A 22,115-nucleotide genomic window follows, 5' to 3' on the forward strand; every position below is an offset into this window, starting at 1 on the left:
AGTTTCCTTTCTAAGTGGAAAGAATCTCTCCACCTCTACCCTATCTAGCCCCTTCATTATCTTATAGGTCTCAATAAGATCCCCCCTCAGCCTTCTAAATTCCAATGAGTACAAACACAATCTGCTCAGTCTCTCCTCATAATCAACACCCCTCAACCTGGTGAACCTTCTCTGCACTCCCTCCAAGGCCAATATATCCTTTCGCAAGCAAGGGGACCAGTACTGCACTGCTTTTATCTTTTTATCTGTCCTTCCTAAATATCCCTGGATGTTCAGTTCCCATGCCTGGTCACCTGCAGCCATATCTCCATAATCCTGACAATATCATACTGATTTACATCTATTTGTGCGATTAATTCATCCACTTTATTGCTAATGCTGCGTGCGCGAAGACACAAAGCATTTAGGCTTGTCTTTCTAACATTACTGGTCACGTTCCAACTATTTTTCACGGAAGTCCTATTTGAATCTGGCCCTTAGTTTCCCTGTCTACGAATCTCCCTTCTCTAACTCCTTGCATAGGTTCCCATCCCCCTGCCATTTTAGTTTAAATCCTCCCCAATCACTTTAGCAAATACTCCCCTAGGACATCAGTCCTGTTCCTACCCTGGCGTAACCCATCCACTTTGTGCTGGCCACAAAATCAGTCCCAAAGCCAGAGGAATCTGAAACCTTCCCCTCACATCATCTCTTCAGTCACGCTATTCATCCAATGTATCCTGCTAATTCTACTCTGACTAGCACATGGCACAGGTAGCAGTCTTGAGATCATTACCTTTGAGGTCAGACTTCCTTCCTAACACCCAATATTCTGCTTTTTGGACCTCATTCCCTTTTTTCACCAATGTCATTGGTACCGATGTGCATCACAACTACTGGCTGTTCACCCTCCCCCCTCCAGTGTGCTGGAACTGTCCAGAGACATCCTTGACCCTAGCACATACCATCCTGGAGTCTCATTTGCGGCCACAGAAACACCCATTTTCTTTACAATCAAATCCCCTAAAACTATTGCATTTCCACTTTTTAACTCCTCCCCTCTACAGCAGAACCAACCATAATGCAACACGCTTGGCTGTTGCTGCTTTCCCCCCCCTCCCTTTGGTCTTTTGCTTTCGACAAAGTCCCACAGGAGATTAGCATGTAAAATTAAAGCGGGGGAATAGGGGGTAATGTATTGAGATGGATGGAAAACTGGTTGGCAGACAGAAAACAGTAGGAATAAATGGTTCTTTTTCCGGATGACAGGCAGTACCACAGCAACCAGTGCTAGGACACCAGCTAGTCACAATATAAATGTTTTAGATGAGCGCAATATCTCCTCAATTTACAGATGGCAAATTTGGGTGTGGGGGAGGAGGACGCAGAGATGCTTCTGTGTGATTTGGACAAGCTGAGCGAGTGGGCAAATGTATGGTGGATGCAGTACAGTGTGGATAAGTGACTGGCCATCCCCTTTGGTAGCAAAAACAAAAAGACGAGGGGAATATACAATGAGACCCGGGTGTCCTCATAAACCAGTAGCTGAAGGCAAGCATGCAGGAGCAGGAGGTAAAGCTGACATATGGGATGTTGGCTTTCATAGCGATTGGATTAGAGTACAGAAGCAGGGATGGCTTGCTCCAATTATACAGGGCCTTGGTGAGGGCATACCTGGAATATCTTGTGCGGTTTTGGTCTCCTTATCGAAGAAAGGAAGGATGATCTTGCTATAGAGGGAGTGCAGTGAAGGTTTACCAGACTGATTCTTGGGGTGGCAGGACTGACGTACAAGATTGAGTCAGTGAGGACTGTATTTGCTGGAGTTAAGAATATTGGAAGGGGTGGGGGTAAGCCTATGGAATTCACTACTTCAGAAAGCTGTTGAGGCCAAAGCATTGTATGTTTTCAAGAAAAAGTTAGAACTAGTTCTTGGGCAAAGAGAATCAAAAGATATTGGGGAAAGGCAGGATCAGGCTTTTGGGTTCAATGATCAGCCACGATCATAATGAATGGCAGAGCAGGCTTGATGGACCGAGCGGGCTACTCCTTGTTTCCCACTGTGTATGAGAACTTACTAGAATCAAGTTGCCAAAACACATGTGCACACGCCACGATTTAAATAGGCATCCTTGCCTGCTGTAAATTAGCAGTACAATAGATCTCAAATCTATATCCACTTGCTGATGCAGAACCATACGAAAATCAGCGAGAACAGAGCCAACACTTCAAGTCATCCAGACTCAAAACATTGGCTCTGTTCTCTCTCCTCAGACCTGCTGAAATTTCCCAGCATTTTGTTTTTGTCTGATTCTAGCATCTGCAGTAATTTGCTTTCATCATACATATTCAGCAGTTGATTTCCTTCAAATTTTAGATCATCAATGTTAAAAATTCATTGTTAAAAATGCACTACAAGACCAAATATAACTTAAAATACTAAGACATGGGACTTCTGTTCTCATCCACAACCTAGAGAATGAAGCAGGAACAACTCGGTGATTAAATATCAAAATAAATTATTTTTCAAAGTTTATCTTTCTTTGTAGATTCCTCAACTCCAGATAGCTTGCTTTCTACTTTGCACTGTGGGATGACATGCTATCTAACAGTCCGAATGATAAAAGGACAGCTCATCCAACCCAAATTACCTCCTGTGGAAGTCAGAGTTCCAGTGAGACCCATTAGCTTAGTGTGATAAGCATGTGGTTTGAAGAGAATCCACAAAAGTTATATTGGGTAGCATCTGTCACTTCGTTTCAGCGAGTGTGGTGTATCTAACAACATTTCACCAATTGGTTTATACTTATACTTACTAAGAACATTAAAGTACAAGATCTACTTTGATAAATCTGTGTACATCTGTAATGATATAGGTGGGACGAAGGAGAAGTGTATTATTGTTAATCTTTTCATGTTTAATAAATGTAAATGTTTCTAAAAAAATAAAGTTATGATCCATCGAACCAGGGTTCCATTCTGGGAACTGACTGCCCTGTAGTAACCCAGCTTGGATTGTAACACTAACAATTATACTGTGAACAGTTCAATGGTCCATGATGTTTCATATTCCAATTTTTTTTTCATGGTAACAAAGAATTACATATTAGCACAAGTTTTACCCAATACCAAACTTGCCTCTTCCTAGGATGCAGATAGCCATCAGGTTTGATGAATAATTAGTCGAGTGGAACTGGAGGAGTTCTTGTCGTACATCTAAGCCCATCTCTGCCGGTCTAGTTTCCAAGGTGTGTTTGTTACCTAAATATTGAAAATAAAAAAAAGGAAGCTTAATGCATTGTAATAAATTAGCTCATTGCTCAACCTTTTATTTTTGTATGAAGCTAGTTATTGGTTTGAGTTTACATGTCAACATTGGATTTCACATACGAAAAAGGGTCTGTGGAATTCCAAAACAAGGGAATAGGACAGCACGCTGGCACTATGGTTAGCACTGCTGCCTCAGCGCCAGGGACCCGGGTTTGATTCCTGGCTTGGGTCACTGTCTGAGCGGAGTCTGCTTGGGTTTCCTCCGGGTGCTCCGGTTTCCTCCCACAGTCCAAACGACGTGCTGGTAAGGTGAATTGGCCATGCTAAATTCTCCCCCAGTGTACCCAAACAGGCACCGGATTGTGGAGACCAGGGGATTTTCACAGTAACTCCAGTGCAGTGTTAATGTAAGTCTACTTGTGACAGTAATACTTGAACTTTAAAACTTTTAGCTGCAAACCCTGTTGTTGCAGCGAAGAACTCTTAACACTACAATTTCAGTATATACACGAGGGACTGTTCTTACATTCTGCTCTCAGGTTTCAGAGGTAAAAGTAGCTAAAATAAGCACACTCTCTCAGGTAATCCTCTCTACAGTGGTGATTTTTCTCAATAGAACACGAGCAAAATACTGCGGAGCCGGGATTCAAACAGAGAATGCTGCAAACATTGCACAGATCTGTCAGTTAACTTTTCAAGTCAATGACCTTTCATCAGAATTGATGAATGTCCAGAGTGCAGCATTCCCACAATACTGAAATGGAGTATCAGGCTTGATTTCTCTGCCCAAGTCCTGAACTGGAACTGAAACATAAAAGCAATTTATTGCTATTTTGTGGAAAAACAATATTCCACTAAAATGGTGCGAAACGGAGATGCAACTGGCATGTAAACACCAGGGCTATTTTTGCATTCAACACAGCTATTAACATTGAAAGATTAATCCAAAATCCAGGTCTGCCAATATAAGTTACAGCATGAATTTGAAGGGAATGCAGGTGCAGTGTCATCAGATCTCTGGTCCACTCTCCCCCTCGAGTCAGGCTACCCACTGAGTACATGCGGTATTAAAAAAGATTACTGCAGTACTGAGCTGCTTTCAAACACAAGGATGAACTCTCATTGAACTTCTCAAAGCTTAATTTCATTAGGTCATCTCAGCTTTGTGGTCACATCAACTGCGTAGTAATATCAAGCAAAACAATACCACCTTTTTCTATAGTATTTTCCACCAAGACAACACAGGCACAAAAATGTATTTTTCTTCTAACTCTGTTTTGCTTCTGGCTGCAGAAAAAAATAAATCAGACGAACAAAATCTTCACAGGTCAACTTCAGTACCAGTCAGTGTCAATGAATTTTTAGAACCAATGTGCAGCCAAAAAAAAGTGATTTAGTTGGTCTATTCCAGGATTTATGCTCCAAACGAGCCCCTTGACTGTTTCAAGCATGAATGTCACACTTGTTAACTTAAACTGGAAGTGGCCAGCTGCATTCCGTCACTGCAATAAGATATACAAGTTGTAGCGTATGCAGTGGCACAGCACATCCAACTATTGTGATTACAACCCATTGTGACAACTTTAACATTAGAATTCATCACCTCAGAAGTCCAGGTTTCCAATGTTTAGTACAGAGAATTACAGCACAAAACAGGCCATTTGGCTCAACTGGTCTTGTGCCAATGTTTAAGTAAACTCAAGAAACTCCCACTGCCCAAATTAATCTAACCCCATCTGCATATTGTTTTATTCCTAATATATCTGAACAACGACATGACAATGCAAAGCTAGGTGGGAACGCAAGCTGCGAGGACACAACCTGTCTATATCACCTGCAGTCTGTTTAAGTGAATGGGCAAAGGTGGTAGATGGATGATAACGTCATTGTAAGAAAATAGAAAAGCAGAAACTGAAGTTCAGAACAACTTGGGTGCACTTGCACAAAGCACACAAAAAGCATGCAAGTACAGCAAACAATTAGGAAAGCAAATGGCATCTTGGCCTTTATTGCAAGGGGATTTGATTACATTAATAGAGAACCCTTGCTACAATTCTACAGGGCTGCCGTGTGGAATTTTCGCATCCACATTTAAAGGAAAGATAAGATATGAAGATATGCTTGTATTGGAGGCAGCACAGCAAAGGTTCATTACATTAATCTATGATGAGAAGCAGTGTAAATTGGGTCTATGTTCTCTGGAGTTTAGAACGCGTTAAAAAATTCAAGGTTCTGAAGGGTTTTGATAGGGCAGATACTTAGATGCAGTTTTCCTGGTTGGGGAAATCTAGAACAAAGGTTCTAATTTCAGGATACGGGGGTGAACATTTAAAGTTTTTTTTCAAGTTTATTTACTAGCGCCACAAGTAGGCTTACATTAACACTGCAATGAAATTACTGTGAAAACCCCTAGTCGCCACATGCCAGCGCCTGTTCAGGTATACTGAAGGAGAATTTAGCATGGTCAATACACCTAACCAGCACGTCTTTCAGACTGTGGGAGGAAACCAGAGCACCCAGAGAAATCCACTCAGACACGGGAGAACGTGCAGACTCCGCACAGAGAGTGACCCAAGCCGGCAGGTTCCCTGACGATTTAAGACTGAGATATGGGTAAACTGTTTCACACAAGGGTTGTGAACCCTTGGAATTCTCTATCCCCGAGTGTTTTGGATGCATCTTCATTCAACATACTTAAGGCCGAGATAGACGGATTTTTGTCTCTCAGGGAATCAAGGGGTATGGGGAGCAGGCAGGAAAGTGGAGTTGAGTGCACCGTCATGATCATTTTAAATGGCAAAAGCAGGTATGGTCATATGGTCTTCTCCTGCTCCTATTTCCTACTTGTTTATCTACCTTCCCCTTATGTATGATGAGAGCTACAGCAGTGTACTTGCCTCTTAATTGCCTTCTGAAATGGCAAGCAAGCTAGTTGTATCAAAACACTACAGACAAGTTGAAGGAAACCAAATGGACCACCCAGCATCAACCTAGATATGGCAAAGGCACACCCTACCCAGTCAAACCAGCAAAAAACTCCTTAAAATTCAGACAGCTGTCCCACATAGGGGTCAAGCAATCATGCACATTTATTTGTAAAGTATCATTCAATGTCCCAAACTCCTCTATCCTCAACTCACCCATCAAAGTTCATCAAGTACAGCTACAACGCAATGTCCTGTCCACGAAGAAAAACAGGACAAATCTAGTACAGCCCATTACTGCTGTCAGTCTACTGTCATCAACAAAATTACAGAAAATGTTGTTGACAGTGCTATGCAGCAGTACCTATCCAGCAATAACCTGCTCACTGATGCTCAGTGGGTTCTGCCATATCAATGGCTTTAGATCTCATTATATACAACCTTAGCCCAAACATGGGCAGAAGAGCTGAATTCATGTGGCAAGGTGAGAATAGCTGCAGCATTTAACCAAACATGGCATGGAGCCCTGGCAAAATTGAGGCCAACGTGCATCAGGGAGCAAACTTTCCACTGGTTGGGAGTATAACCTACCACAAAAGAAAACTGGCTGTATTTGTTATAGACCAATTATCTCAGCTCCAGGATCTCCTCAAGGCAGTGTCCTTGGCCCAGCCATTATCAACTGTTCAATGGCCATCTCTCCAACAGAAGTGGGACTGTTTGCTGATGATTGCACTGTTCTTTACAATTTGCAACTCCTCAGATACTGATGTAGTCCATGCACAGTGTAGTAAGATCTTGTTTGAGGTGATAAGGGGCAAGATTAATTCACACCACACAAGTCCCAGGCAATGACCGTCTTCAACTAGAGAGAATCTAACCACCATCCCATTGATATTCAAAGGTATTTATCATCACCGAATCCCCCAACATCTTGGTGGTTATCACTAACTGGAACAGTCAGAAAGACTGTGGCTACAGGAACAGGTCAGAGGCTAGGAATTCTACAGAAAATAACTCCCCTCCTTATTCCCAAAACCTGTTAATGGTCTACAAGACAGGACCGCTATGGAATATTGTCCTCTTGCTTGCATCAGCACATCTCCAATAATGCTCAAGACGTTTGACGCCATCCAGGATAAAGCAGCTTACTTGATTTGCCTCCTTAAACATTCACTCCCTCCCTCCACCACCAGTGCAGTGTGCGTGTATGTACCCTTTACAAGATGCACTACAGCAACACATGATTCTTTCAACAACAAATCTGCTACCTTGAAAGACAAGAGCAGACAGAAGTGAACAACATAATTTTCAAATTCCCCTGAGCCACACACCATCTGACGTGGAACTATATTGTTGATCCTTCACTGTCCCTGGGTCAAAAGCTTGGAATTCCTTCCTGACCGCACTATGAGTACCACATGAATGCAGTGATTCACAAAGGCAGTTCCAGGACAATTAGAATGGCAACAAATGCTAGAGCTCACATCCAATGAATAAAACATTCTCCATCCTTCTGTGAAATAAAAATATTTCAACTGAGGTAGTAGTGCTGCATTGCTGGGAGGTGCTATCTTTCAGATGAAATATTAACCGAATCTTATCTGCCGATTCAGGTGGACATAAAAGATCCCATGGCACTATTTCAAAGAAAAACAAACAGTCACTTGGACAAGGGTAGATTAATTAGGGAAAGCCAGCATAGATTTGGTAGAGACAACTCAGGTTTAACTGACTTGACTGAGTTTTTGACAAAGTAACCAAGGAGTGTTGAGGTGTGTGGTTGATATGATATACTGGATTTCATAAAAGGTGTCTGATAACGCGCCATATAATAAGCTTGCCAGCAAAGCTGAAGCCCATTGAATAAAAAAAAAAAGGGGGCAACTTATACAATGTTGGATGAATGACAGAAACAAAACAGCAGTGAATGACAGAAAGAAAGTATACGTCAGCATTCACCAGGGATTGTACTAGAGCCACTGTTTTTCTTGGACATACATTAGTGACTTAAGAGTTAAGGTGTACAAGCACAACTTGCAAAATTTGCAGATGACAAAACTTGAAAGTATTGTGAACTGAAAGGAGGATGGAGATGGACAGGCTGGTGAAATTAGCATCACATTTCTTGGTAAGATGAATGAGGTTAGGCAATATAAAATAAATGGTACAATTCTAAAGGGGATGCAGGAACAGAGGGACATAGAGGTCTATCTGCACTGAAGGTAGCAGGGCAGGTGAAGAAATTGGTTAGATTTATGGATTCCTGAGCTTTTTAAAATACAGACACAGATGCAAAAGCAAGAACGTTACAGCCAGCATTTATAAAAACTCTGGTTCAGCCTCAACTGGAGTATTATGACCAATTCTGGCATTGCACTTTAAGGATGGGATGTGAAGACTTGAGTACAGAAAAAATTCATGAGAATGGTTCGATTTCAGCTACATGCACAGGTCAGAGAAACTGGAGCTGTTCTCCTTTAAGAAAAAGTTGAAGGGAGATTTGATAGAAGTGCCTGAAGAGTCTAGACAGTAGATAGCGAGAAACTGTTCTTATTGGCTGAAGGGCCACAAAACAGAACCCAGATTTAGGTTAATTGGCAAAAAGAATCAAAAGCGACACAAGGAAAAACTAATGCAGTAATTTTGATTTGCAATGCACTGCCTCAGCAGGTGGCAGGTTCAAACATGCCTCTCAAAGGGGCATTCTACAAGTACCTGAAGAGAATAAAATCACAAAGGGGAAAGAGCTGGCAGACTTGACAGGCTGAATAGCCTCCTTCTATGCTATAATTATCCTGTGATTCTAATTTTTATTAAATGGCTTAAAGCATATAAAATACAGAATATGACAAACAGAAAATGCTGCTAGCACTCAGTAGCTCAACCAGAAAATGTTTCAGAGAAAGCGCAGACATTTTCTTCTCCAATCTTGTCGAGTCTAAAGTAATTTTTCGATCCCCCAATTTACATAAACCATACTTGCTTTTTTTTTATTCTTCAAGGGATGTGGGCATCGCAGGCTGGGCCAGCACTTACCCAGAGGACAGTTAAGGGTCAACCAAATTGCTATGGGTCTGGAATCACAGGTAGGTCAGACTGGGCAAGAATGACAGATTTCCTCCCCTTCAGGACATTAGTGGACCAGATGGGTTTTCACAACAATCGATAATGGTTTTGTGGTCCATCGTTAGACATTTAATTCCAGATTTTCTCTTGAATTTCACCATCTGCCATAGTGGGATTCAAACCCAGGCCCACAGAGCATTACTCTAGGTCTTCTGGGTTAATTGTCCAATGAAAGTACCACTACATCACCACCCCATACAACATTGGTGTTTTTACCCAAACATGGAATAGTTCAATGTTATCTGAAAATAGTCAATAGGATGTACACAAATTCTCTTAGTGGCTTGTTCAATGCAAGCACTCAAAATTCCCTGTGCACACGAGTGAAAACTAGGGAACCAATAAATCATTCAACAACTGTACAGCTTAATTTTGAATTCACCTGATAGCTTGCTGACTAAATGAGTTTTGTTCAGAAGTAATCACCATTTCTTCTGCTTGACGTTTTAAATTAAAATTTATTCCCAGAAGCAATGGTGATGGTCATTACAATGAGGGAGACGCTACAATGCTCTACTATAGGGTACTTTGTAAGAGCATCATGATTTACACACCACATTCTTCAGAAACACTATTTTCTGAAGTTGAGTTACAGCAACATATGCACATTGTACACATGGTCCCACAATGCTTCAATTGTTCTTTTTTCTCCAATTTGTCCTCAAAGCCAATGACTAATTTGCTTGATTTCTCTTTTTTTAAATTTCACAGATTTCTTCAAAATCTCGTGAACCCATTTTAAATACCCTGTTGTCAGCACGGAAGCCACTTTGAATTAAATCACATCACACCAACCCGAAACAGCTGAGTTAAGAGTCTGCAGATGTTTGTGTTTTTGAAATAATTCATTGCATAAAAGCTCACTCGAGGAAAAAAAAAGACACTGATCAAAAGCCATTTTAAACTAAATTTCTTCCTCCTTTTCCAAAGAGACAGAAATGACAGTTACAAAATCAGTTGGAGTCAAGGGCAGAGACAACTTAAAAGCATAGCTTCAAGTTGAAGGCACAGGTTGATGAGCATATGGTAAAGACTAGAAATTAGTTACTAATTTTGATCCGAACTACACAGTTGTCAGTTAAATTGAAATACAACAACAGCAAGCTTAATTTTCAAACATGAGCAGCAAAATTAAGTTCTGAAGTGCAAATGTTAAAACGCATTGAAGTTTTGTTTTACAGCAGCTAAAGTATTTCTACATTTTATCACAAAACTGATAAATTGATTATAATGGTGAAGTAACAGCCAATAAGATTAATCCATGATGCACGGCAAACAGATTCTGTCACAAAGTTCAATATCAATCCACTAGTATTTATGATTAATAGAATATTTCCATAGCCACTAAGGTCCTTTAATCAAGATGTAAGAAGTGTTAATAAAACAAATTTAGGAGGTGACTTTAAAGTGTTTAGTTTTAGGAGTCAAAAGCTGTGCTGAAATTTAAAGTTATAGCACAAGACCAGAGATCAATTCTAAGTTTCAGCTTTTAGATTCTCATCACAATCAATAGCCTTTTAAGGTCAAGTTTTAAAGTTTATTTATTGTCACAAGTAGGCTTACATTAACATTGCAGTGAAATTACTGTGAAAAATCTTCTAAAATGCTGTAGTTCAGATGTTAATAGTTGCAAAATGTCAAATTCAAGTAAACCACTTGAAAAATACATCTGCTTTGTTCTATTCAACAGATTACTGATACAGTAGCTGAATGGTAATTTGAAAGATAACATGAAGCATTAAGTTTGTAGGACCCTAACTATCCTAGGTAAATTAAAAATATCTAAATGCAAGCATAATATTATTTTGTTAGCATGGTAGCGCGTATACTTTACAAGTAGGAACAACATGTTTAGTTACAATCGATACGTATACTTAAATACAAAGCACAAGTTTGTAAAATTATTTGAATGGAAAGATTCTAGCAATTACAGGAAATGTATGAATATAGCAATTTAAACAGGATTCCAAATAGGTTCCCAGTTCCAACATGTTGAGTTAATAGCATACTGAAAACATACCTGCTTCCTAGGTAATCAAATAATAAGTGCACTGAAGTTCACAGGACGTGACTAACTTCACACAAAATAAAGGGCTTTGAAAATGCCTCTGCAAACCATCCAGTGGTCATTTTCATGTGTGTCAGTAATTTTTAGTGCGCTATGCATCTAAATGCACCGCATCTGAACCATATATTGTCTTCACCCAACAGACATGAATATTTCATGCAATAATCATTGAAGAACGACAGGAAGTGGAACACTGGTTTATACTTCATTTTCAAGCAGTGACATGGATTTTAACACCACAGTCAAGGTCAGTTAAGAAAAAAAGCAAAATACTGGAAATTGGAAATGAAAGAAACATTAGAAATACTCAGCAGGTCTAGTAGCATCCGAGGAGAGAGAATCAAAGCTACTGTTTCAGGCCTTACATCACAACTGGTACTAAATACTAACCTGTTCCAAATGAACTAAATCGGTGTTCTGGATTGCATGTAGATTTCTCCAGCTGAAACAGTCTCCAAGCGTCATTCATTAGATTTTTCTCATGCTCTGAGTCAACAGCATTGACTTCTCTATCTTTACAGCTGGCGTCAAACAAAGGACAGAGGAAAAACTGGGCAAACCTAGATTTTTTAAAAAGTACAGCTTTGAGAGACATACACCCACATCCATCACACTATTACTTGTTTTAAAGAAAGCTCCATTGTACATTAAGTATCAAAATATCATCAATACTGAAACTATTTACAAAATAAAGCATCATAATTGCTTAAATATTACATAAGTGCATTGTATGTAACCGGTTAAGGGCATGGGTGAGAAAGAAAATAACTACAATGAATTGGAACAATGTCTGTACATCCGGTTTAGTCCCAGATTGGTGGGATGAGCATTTATTCATTGATGGGTAACATCCCAGTAATATAAACACAAGGTTGGATTTTCATGCCTCTGTCTGTGTCAGAGCAGAAGAGTCAGGATTTTAAAATGGGAGGGCCAAGCAAGCAAGGACAAGGTTCCCCAATACTTAAATGAAGAATTGAGCCAATTTCTCAGTGAATAGAGGTGGACTCCTAACCTACCCACCTCAATAACTGCCTGCCTCGAGTCTGCATCTGGAGGCAACAACTCTGACTACAGTCCACTCCTGCCATCCCACCATGAAAATAGCATGGGTAGGCACTACCAGGCAGGAAGACAATATTGGCAATGACCCAACTCGTGAATCATGCCTCAAAGATGACAATCTAGACCATTAGCTTGGGTGTAGTAATTCCACAAGGTCTCAAAGGCTCATTCTGAATGCAGATTAGGGTGTTTTAATTACTGAACCAATTAAGATCCATAGTCAGCAAAGTTCTATAGGCTACTGTTGTGCAAAAGGTGGCAATCAAATTCTGATCAGGAAATGCTTGACTGGATATCAGGCAAAAAGGACATGCACATTACGTTTGATAGCAAATCCAGGTTTGCATCACAGAACCGAGTTAACAAATGTAAGAATTATACCCATCAAGCTGTACTGTGCTAGGGAGACTAAGCAATGTGCTCCTCTTTCAAGCTATCCTGCATTTTAAATTGCAGGCCAAGAACAATTACAAGCAAGAGAAGGGGGAGATAAGATGCAGTACAAAACTTTGTCACACATGAATGCAAAATATATACTCCATTTGCCAATAGGTAAACTTCCAATCTAAACAGAATGAAATGAACTATCCCATTACTCAAACAACAATTGTTGGATTCTTCATCCAAGGCTGGGGGACGGAGTCACAGAATATCTAGCGAGACAAGAATTTAGCACAAGATATATGGTAATAATGTAGAAAGCATATGATTGCAAGCGAGTAGACTAGCACACAGGAAAGCGAGAAACTTGAAACTATATTGTCGTTGATTTACCGATTCAGAGCACCCTCCAAATGCTCATTTGATACATCAAAATAGTAGTTGGTATGTTCACCACTGGTGAATGCATTTGAACTCCCAGCATGTTCATTGAGGAACTGACTGTATTCGTTTTCCTTTGGATACTTTTCAGTCCCCAAGAAAAGCATATGTTCACAAAAATGGGCAAGTCCAGGTATCTCTTTGGGATCGGCCAAGGATCCTAAAAACCAATGGGAGATAATATTTAAAACTGTAGGGTTAACTGAATTCTGTGCTTAATCTTGAAGTTACCCATGCCGTTCATATGGATGAGCATCTATTTAAAAAACATACAATAGAAGACACACCTGCAACATCATTGGCTCAAAAGCTTTCTCAGTTACAGAAAATGATTTTTTTTTTTAAAAAGACCATAAAAATTGCACGATTACAATTTTAAGAGTTACTAGACACGAAATGCTGATTCATAGCAATTTGAATAGTATAGTTGATTCCAATTAACACATTTTGTGCAATTCCACAGTGGTGGAATTTTTAAAAATCAAGTAGCTTCAATTACTCAAGTTATCCCAAATATAATGTTCCACCCCTCCATAGAGAGAAACATGTTTTATGAAAACTACACAGTGTAGAGTATTCACCAAAAGCAGCAGCCCTATCTAATAACTGCATACTTGTTAAGCAAATATTCAAGTGATTACATTTCAAAATAGCCTGTTAAGTACAGAACATTCACAATTTTTTTATTTGCTTTATTCCATTATGTACATTTAGTTCTCTGGCCTCAGCTGTTATTTATCTCACTCAAATTAAAACAGGTTCATCCTCCAACATTAGTGCTTTTGACTGCATTTCAAAAGAGGGTAATCGGAGTATTACATTGACAACAGTCCAAGAAGCACATTCAACATCAATAAATTAAACATAAGAATGTTTTTCTCCTCATTTCCTTCTTTGGCCAAGGTGGTGGAGGAGGGGGTGGGGGTCCCCTGTACCTTCCCACCTGATCTATTCCAAGGCCTCTACTCTGAGCTGGTTTCCAGTCAGTGCACAAGACATCATTAGGATTTTTTGGTCAGCTTGTTCATAGAATCCTACAGTGCAGAAGGAGGCCATTTGGCCATCAGGTCTGCATCAACCACAATCCCCACCCCGGGCCCTAACCCCACAACCCCTATGCATTTACCCTAGATGGTCTCCCTGACACTATGGGGCAATTTAGTATGGCCAATCCACCTAACCCACACATTTTTGGAGTGTGGGAGGAAACCAGAGCACCCGGAGGAAACCCACACAGACACGGTGAGAATTTGCAAACTCCACACAGTGACCCAAGCTGGGAATTGAACCCCAGGTCCCTGGCACTGTAAGGCAGCAGTGCTAACCACTGTGCCATTGTGAAAAAATAACCTACCTTCTGCTTGGAAATCAAGTAGTGCAGAACATTTGAAATTTGGATATGCACCTGCCCCATCACCGAGATGGAACTTAAGAATCTCAAAAGAAGAAATTAATCCAATTTCAAATTCAACTAATTTCCCTCGACAATCATTTGGGTGCAAATATCAAGAATGCATGGAGTTTAAAAAGGTGAATTATTTAATTCAACCAACTATTGCAAGGAATTGGAAAAGTTGCCATCTGTCAGTCATTGTTAAAGGCGTTTGAAGTGTTACAGTTGGCCTCAGGACCCCTAGGTAGGTGGTGAGGACAAGAGAAGGACCATCACAAAAGTGCCAGGCAGGATTCCTACTCTGGCTTGCTATACTCAGGTTTGAAAGATTAGGCTCATCTGCTCCACCCTTCAGAGTGAAATACCTTGCTGCTATATTCTGTCTAATCTCATACTAAAATTAATGCCCGATTACTCTTGTGGAAGAGGGCAAGTAACACAGGCAGGAGATAGAATGTTTAACAAAACAATACACAGGTTTGATTAAAAATAAGTGCTTTCTTTCCATGGAACATCACAAGTATCTTTTCCCCCATTTTTTTGTCAGGTGCAAAGCAGCAGGCAGCAAATGTCACATAAGAAAAGCAAAGGAGAAGAGAAAAAGAAACTTGGGTACAACTTCAGGAAAGGGAACAAATAATAATCTCACACAGACAGGGAACAGGGGAAAGGGGCAAGCAGGCAGAAACAACCAGAAACCTACTCACTGTCACTGGCTTGTGATATTATAGAGCCAGTGAGTCTGTTGAGTAATAACAAAGTTGCCACATTTAATTGGCTAAAATCATGAGGATGATTATTAAAATAGGAGATAAATAAGGAGGATTTGTGATCCAAATAATAGTAATTAACAACTGGAAATAATCCAGCCCCAATGGAAAGTACTCATTCTCCTGAAGGGAGAGAGATTCTTACTAATTTACTAAGGAAGGCAAACGTGAACATAATTATATTAAAATGTTACATATTCAAGCAGGGAAATGCAGATGTGTCGTCTAGATGGCAAAAGACACAGTCTGCAATGGTGGGGCAAAGGGAGCCGAGAATGCACAAGAGGCCAAAATCGGAGGAATGGAGAGCTTTGGGTGGAGCTGCAGGACTAGAAATGGTTACAAAAATAAGGGAGGTGAGGAAATGCAATAAAAGTGGGTTCTATGGAGTTTGTGAACATGAAACCAATGAAGGTCAACAAGGGCAAGTGTGATAGCAACCAGGACTTGGTGCAGACCAACTATGGATAGCAAAGTTTTGGATCAATTTAAATCTATAGAGCATGGATGATGAAAGGTTGGCCAACATTTGAACAGCCAGGTGTTGAAGTAGAAAGGGCAGGGATAACTACTTCAACAGCATATTGGCTAAGAAAGAGACTGAGCTTTCAACGCTGCTGCAAAGCTAGCAATTATGGTGATGGAAGATATGGGACCAAAGCACAACTCAGGGTCAGATTGGGGGAAAATCAGTGACAAGGGTACAGAGCATTTGACGGAGCAAAGATAATAGTTGTGTTTTCCCACAGTTTAACAAGACTAAGTGCCATAATCCCCAATGGTTTAAATGTAAAACTGAATAGTAATAACAAACATAGCGCGACTTAATTGTTGAGTGCAGTACAGTTTTACTGAAAGAATTCATGTTTAATAAAAGGAAACAAGCACAGGGAAGAACTATTGTTTTAGTTGTTATTGAGACAGAATGTAGAACTCTTTATACCAATGTGAACATCCAAGGCCGCAGAGGACTTGTCTGTTGTGGGATCATGAACAAGTAACACACGGATATCATTAGAAAGTTCCAATCCACGATATTCACGCTTATCCTCAGGAGATTTGATTACATCAGTCACTTTTCTCTTGATGGCAGGATTATCCATTCTCAGGTTTCTTGTTGGCTGCAGGCTGTAAATGGGAAACGTTTCAATAAATATATTGAATTACTATACTTCTGCTACAGAAAAACTATTGGTGGATGTACAAACATGAATAGCACTGAAATGGAAAGTGCTATCATCTGTAGACTGATTATTGGACACAGTTGCTTCAAAGAAATATATTAAATTTCAACTAAATACTTCGATTGAAGAAAGACTTTTAGTTGACAAAACAAATATCAAGGTAAACATTGTGCAATAATGGAAGGTCAATGTCAACCAAGAAATGGCTCACAAATGCAATAATTTTAAGCGGCAACTAGTTTGTTTTTCAAAGCCCTGCAAATAGAAAGAATCTGATCAGACAAGCTGAAACTCTCCCAATAACTCAAGTATGTAAAAGCTACGTGTTGCTTGATTCCACAAATTACAGGTCTGATTCCCAGGTCAATGCTGAATTTTGCCAGTGTGACACAGGGGACATTCCAAGTGACCTTGCCACTCATGGGCTAGGAAGTGAAAAATTAGCAGGTTTACCCCATTGACAGCAGCTGGATAACAAATGTGGACTTTGAGTCAGAACAGTACCAGGTTTAGCTGCAATATCACTCTCAGCCAAATGTTCCCCCATTGCTTTGGCTAGACTCAGAGGATGGTCAGTTTATGCCAGAGGTGGACCATGTGTCCATGGAACCATACTCTGTGACAATCAAGACCTCTGATATTGTTTATCTTTTCTATAAATATGCTGATTGCTATATTAGGCATTACTGGTTCACACTTTAACCAACAGAAAAAGACTTTTGCCCCTCATGGAAAAAACCCTCAACATCTAACATAAACTTTGGCACAGTAAGAAGTCTCACAATGCCAGGTTAAAGTCCAACAGGTTTATTTGGTATCACGAGCTTTCAGAGCACTGCTCCTTCATCAGGTGAGTCTTACCTGATGAAGGAGCAGCGCTCCAAAAGCTCGTGATACCAAATAAACCTGTTGGACTTTAACCTGGCATTGAGAGACTTCTTACTGTGCCCATCCCAGTCCAATGCCGGCATCTCCACATCATAAACATTTTGCGAATGGTCGTCTGGTAGCATCTATGGAGAAACAGTGAACATTTCAGGTCAGTGACCTGTCTTCGCAACTTGAAAAATTACAGTTCAACAGCTTTTCAAGCAAGTAGAATCTGGAAAAAGGGGAAGGGGAGGAAAGAACAAAAGCCTAAATCAGGGATAGGATGGAAGATGGGAATGAGTAAATGACAAAAGGAATTTTTGATCATAGAATTCCTACAGTGCAGAAGGAGGCCATTTGGCCCATCGAGTCTGCACCAACAACAATCCCACCCAGGCCCTATCCCCATAATCCCACATTTTTACCCCGCTAATCCTTCTAACCGATGCATGCTGGGACACTAAGGGGCAATTTAGCATGGCCAATCAACCTAACCCGCACATCTTTGAATTGTGGGAGGAAACGGTAGCACAGTGGTTAGCACTGCTGCTTCACAGCTCCAGGGACCTGGGTTCGATTCCTGGCTTGGGTCACTGTCTGTGTGGAGTTTGCATATTCTCCTAGTGTCTGCGTGGGTTTCCTCCAGGTGCTCTGGTTTCCCCCCACAGTCCAAAGATGTGCGGTTTAGGTTGATTGGCCATGCTAAAAATTGCCCTTAGTGTCCTGAGATGTGTAGGTTGGAGGGATTAGTGGGTAAATATGTAGGGATATGGGGGTAGGGCCTGGATGGGATTGTGGTGGTGCAGACTCGATGGGCCGAATGGCCTCTTTCTGTACTGTAGGGATTCTATGAATTCTATGAAACCAAAGCACCCGGAGGAAACCCACACAGACACGGGGAGAATGTGCAAATTCCATACAGTGATGTATAGATAAAGGTGATGGGAATGGGATAAGAATTGAAAGATTATTCACGGAGATATAAATGGCAAAGGCAGCATAGTTGACACCACCTTCTTCCCCAAAAAATGGCTACAATTTGAAATTGTGGAGCATAATGTTGACTTGGGATAGTCGTCAAATATCTAATCAAAAGAAAGTTCCTACTCCTTGAGCTGCATGGTGAAAGGGTAGCGTAGCAGTAATGTCCAAAGAACTAATGAACACCCACAATGCTTTTAGGAAAGAGTTCCTGGACTTTGACCTAATTACAATAAGGAATTCCAATATAATTCCAAGTCCGGACGGTATCTTGGAGATGGTGTTCCCATGCATCTGTTGCCCTTGCTCACCTAGGTGGTTGAGGTTGTGGGTTTGGAATGTGCTGTACAAGGAGTCTTGACAGTTTACTGCAGTGGTACACACTGCAGTCACAGTGCACTGATGGGGGATTACTACAATGACATTACTGCTACGCTATCCTACACCAACTTGATAGCAGTGGTTCAAGAAAGAAGCTCATCATCATCTAAAGGGAAATTAAGGATGGATCATAAATGCTGAATTTGCCAGCAATGCCCACATAAGTCAAATAAATGTAGGCGGCAGAGGACAAGAGAGGTCAGAGTGTTAATGGGACAGTGAATTAAGATGGCAAGTGAACGAAATCCAAGGGTCACTCGTGCAGACTTAACAGCAGCTGGGAACAGATATCATTGGCAAGGTCAGCGATTATTGCCCATGTCTTGGGAGGGCAGTGGCCCACCTGCTTCTCGAACCACTGCAAAAATATTTCACGTTCTGATCCTTTATTTAGAAGCAAAATTAGGAACAATTATTTTCTGTAAAGTGAAATTACATGATTTAAAAAATACATATGGACTAAGGAGAGAGGGGCAGCGACTTCAGATTCAAATCTAAAATTTTTAAGGCATAGTCTGACAATTTAGTCATTAACATTGAACACATTCAAAGCCAAAACAGCTTCATACTGAAACTCAAGGCACATTTGTAGACATCTACTATTGTTATGAAGTAAATTTAGTAGAAACCTTGCTATTGTAGCATAAATGCTGAATGAATTCACGGAGGCTGTAAAGGATGGGATGTGTGGAAAGAACGGCTAACTTCCAACTGTAGTCAATTTTGGATAATTTAAGAAATTTGCTGAGGGAAATATGACTAAAACGTCCCATTCCCTCTTTCTTGGTGGATTTTGCATCAGATGGTAAAATTGTCCAAGGAGTGTAATGGAGGGTCCATGATTCTCAGGCCCATATACCATTTTAAATGTTCACTTATAACGAAAAGCTCACTTCTGGCAAAACAGAATAATCACATCCACTTGTCAATCAGTTGTTTGAGAACCGGATACAGTCCCCAACAGGCACAAGTCCTCTGTAGCACAGCAGACCATGCAACCGACTAGGCAAATGAAAATTCCATCCCATGTCAGATCACTCTGGCATCTGGTGGCAAATGTAAAATAATTCATCTGCTAACTGCCACAAGAAATCTTATTTCAGGAATCTAGAGGAAAACAATTAAAACGACTCCTCTTGAAATTCTTGATAGGCGAAGACACCAGCAGTATATCTTATTCGAGTGTAAAGTTCTCTTTGCTGACATGTGCAGATGGATAACAGTAGCAGATGCTCAAACATCACACAAAAAGAACTTTTGGTGTGAATTGTTAAGTGACGTTCTGCTTATTTTGGAAGTAAGAAGGAAGCATCATGAGGAAAAACAAAAAGATGAAAACAGAATGTTGTAATGCAGAGTTGAGAGAAAATACAACGTTTTGCCACACGGAGCAGTTATGGCAAAGGCCATCGTAACGTAACAAAAATGCCAAATAAACGCCGAAAGCAGGGGAGATCAAAACTGCAGGGAAGTTTCAGAGCAGTAGGATAAGTTTTGGGTTGCCCTAGGCAAAGAATTATGGATTCTTTTTACAAAGGAGCTCAGCTAAACGTGCTGTAAATGTCTATAAATCTACTGACCTCCCCCCCCCCCCCCCCCCAAAAAAAACCACTTAGGTTTCTTCCACGACTTGAATGTTACAGCTTTTACTGAATCCTGTTGATTGGGGAGGGGGGTGAAGAGTCGGTTGTGTCAGTTCATTCAACCGCTCATTAAAAATAAAATCAGAGACATTGGAGAAGCCGATTTTGTACACTCGCAGTGAAAGTATTACAAGTGTAAAAAAACTACCGTAAAAAAAAACACCCAATAAGTCAGGCGTAGCATTGGTGGAGAAAAAAATGCCTATTCATGGTGAAAGGACAATAAACTTCTGAAACTGGGGCACTCCAGAGGGGACAGCAGTCACTCTCTACCCTGAGGTGCTCAAACTTAACACTCAATTCAGGTGTTCCCAATCCTCTCCCGAAGTGACCAACTGCTGCCACCTTTATAACGGCCGTTTCTCTCTCTCTCTGGAGCATCAGCACAGGCCCAAAGCCGGCTTATTACAACCCCGCCGTGGCTTTATTTAGCCCCTCGAACAGCTGTCAAGAGCATTCACCCCAACAAAATGACCTTCACATCCCCTCGACACGACACAATACAACCCCCCCCCTTCCATCCCAACTGCACCTGATGGCGGGCAGAGGCCTCGACATAGCGGCCGGCGCGGTCTGGCCTTACCGGGCCGTAGGGGAAAGAAGGCCCCATTTCCCCCTCTCCCTCCCGGGCCCGCCAATCTTTAACCCTCTCCGCGGGCACACTTACCGCCGGGAGGAGAGCTGCAGGAGACGCCGCACACATTGCATGCCCGCCTGCAGCTTTTCACTCGGCCGCACACTTTGTTTTGGGAGGCGGGAGGTGTTTGAGGTGAGGGGTGAAGGGAGGGTGAGGGGGGTGAAGGGAGGGTGAGGTGAGGGGTGAAGGGAGGGTGAGGGGGGGAAGGGTAGGCCAGACCCGACCTTCACGCTGGGGGACGGTCCGAGAAAGAGAGAGAGGCGCCGCGATCTTACTCACTTCAACTCGACGGCGTCCTCTCCACAGGCCGTGCCCCGTCGAACGGCCCTGGCTTGGTCTGCGGCGGGTGCCTGGCTGTCAGCGCCCCGGAGCGGCTCAAACAGCGGTGGCGGCGTCGGGTGGCGGGAGGAGGAGGGGGGGGGTGGGCAGGCTTGGGGATGGGCCGCTGACCTGCAGCCACCTGCCGTAATCGCCGCTAATCTGCCCCCTCACCGTGTGTGACATCACAATCAGGCTGCTATCACCGCCTTATATACCACCCGTGCTGATGTCATCGCCAGGGAAGCTTTGTTCCATTCTCATGGCGTTAAACTCATCGCAAATGTATAGATTTATATATATCTATCATGAGGGGTGGTGAGGGGAAGTTGGCTCCCCAGTCAATGCACCATTGGAAAAGCTTGGCACTTGAAGCAATACAGCCTCTGGCTTCACTGATGCTTAGTTAGTTTCATTCAAATCCTCCACACTAAGTTTTAAGTTTATTTGTTAGTGTCACAAGTAGGCTTACATTTACACTGCAATGAAGTTACTGTGAAAATCGCCACACTCCTGTGCCTGTTTGGGTACACTGAGGGAGAATTTAGCATGGCCAATGCACCGAACCAGCAAGTCTTTCGGACTGTGGGAGGAAACCGGAGCACCCGGAAGAAACCCACCCGGACACGTGCAGGCTCCCCACAGACAGTGACCCAAGCCGGGAATTGAACCCAGGTCCCT

The 22,115-nt window shown here is 41.5% G+C and overlaps 1 protein-coding gene across 4 annotated transcripts in view; it reads right to left on the reverse strand.

Annotated features, from left to right (window-relative positions):
- ide (insulin-degrading enzyme) overlaps positions 1-21,650 on the reverse strand; it is a 120,032-nt gene extending 98,382 nt beyond the window's left edge. For 2 of the 4 annotated variants that reach the window (XM_078223520.1, XM_078223518.1), the window contains exons 1-5: positions 21,396-21,650; positions 16,364-16,548; positions 13,210-13,417; positions 11,761-11,930; positions 3,118-3,240 (exon numbers count right to left, since the gene is read on the reverse strand). In XM_078223520.1, the coding sequence (XP_078079646.1) occupies positions 3,118-3,240; positions 11,761-11,930; positions 13,210-13,417; positions 16,364-16,523 (661 nt within the window). In that variant the 5' untranslated portion in view covers positions 16,524-16,548; positions 21,396-21,650. Of the gene's footprint in view, positions 1-3,117; positions 3,241-11,760; positions 11,931-13,209; positions 13,418-16,363; positions 16,549-21,146 lie in introns of all 4 variants that reach the window. The other 2 variants (XM_078223517.1, XM_078223516.1) reach the window with 2 other exon arrangements.
- Positions 21,651-22,115: the final 465 nt, after the last annotated feature.

This window comes from Mustelus asterias, chromosome 11 (assembly GCF_964213995.1).
Source record: "Mustelus asterias chromosome 11, sMusAst1.hap1.1, whole genome shotgun sequence".
Classification (NCBI taxonomy): Eukaryota; Metazoa; Chordata; class Chondrichthyes; order Carcharhiniformes; family Triakidae; genus Mustelus; species Mustelus asterias.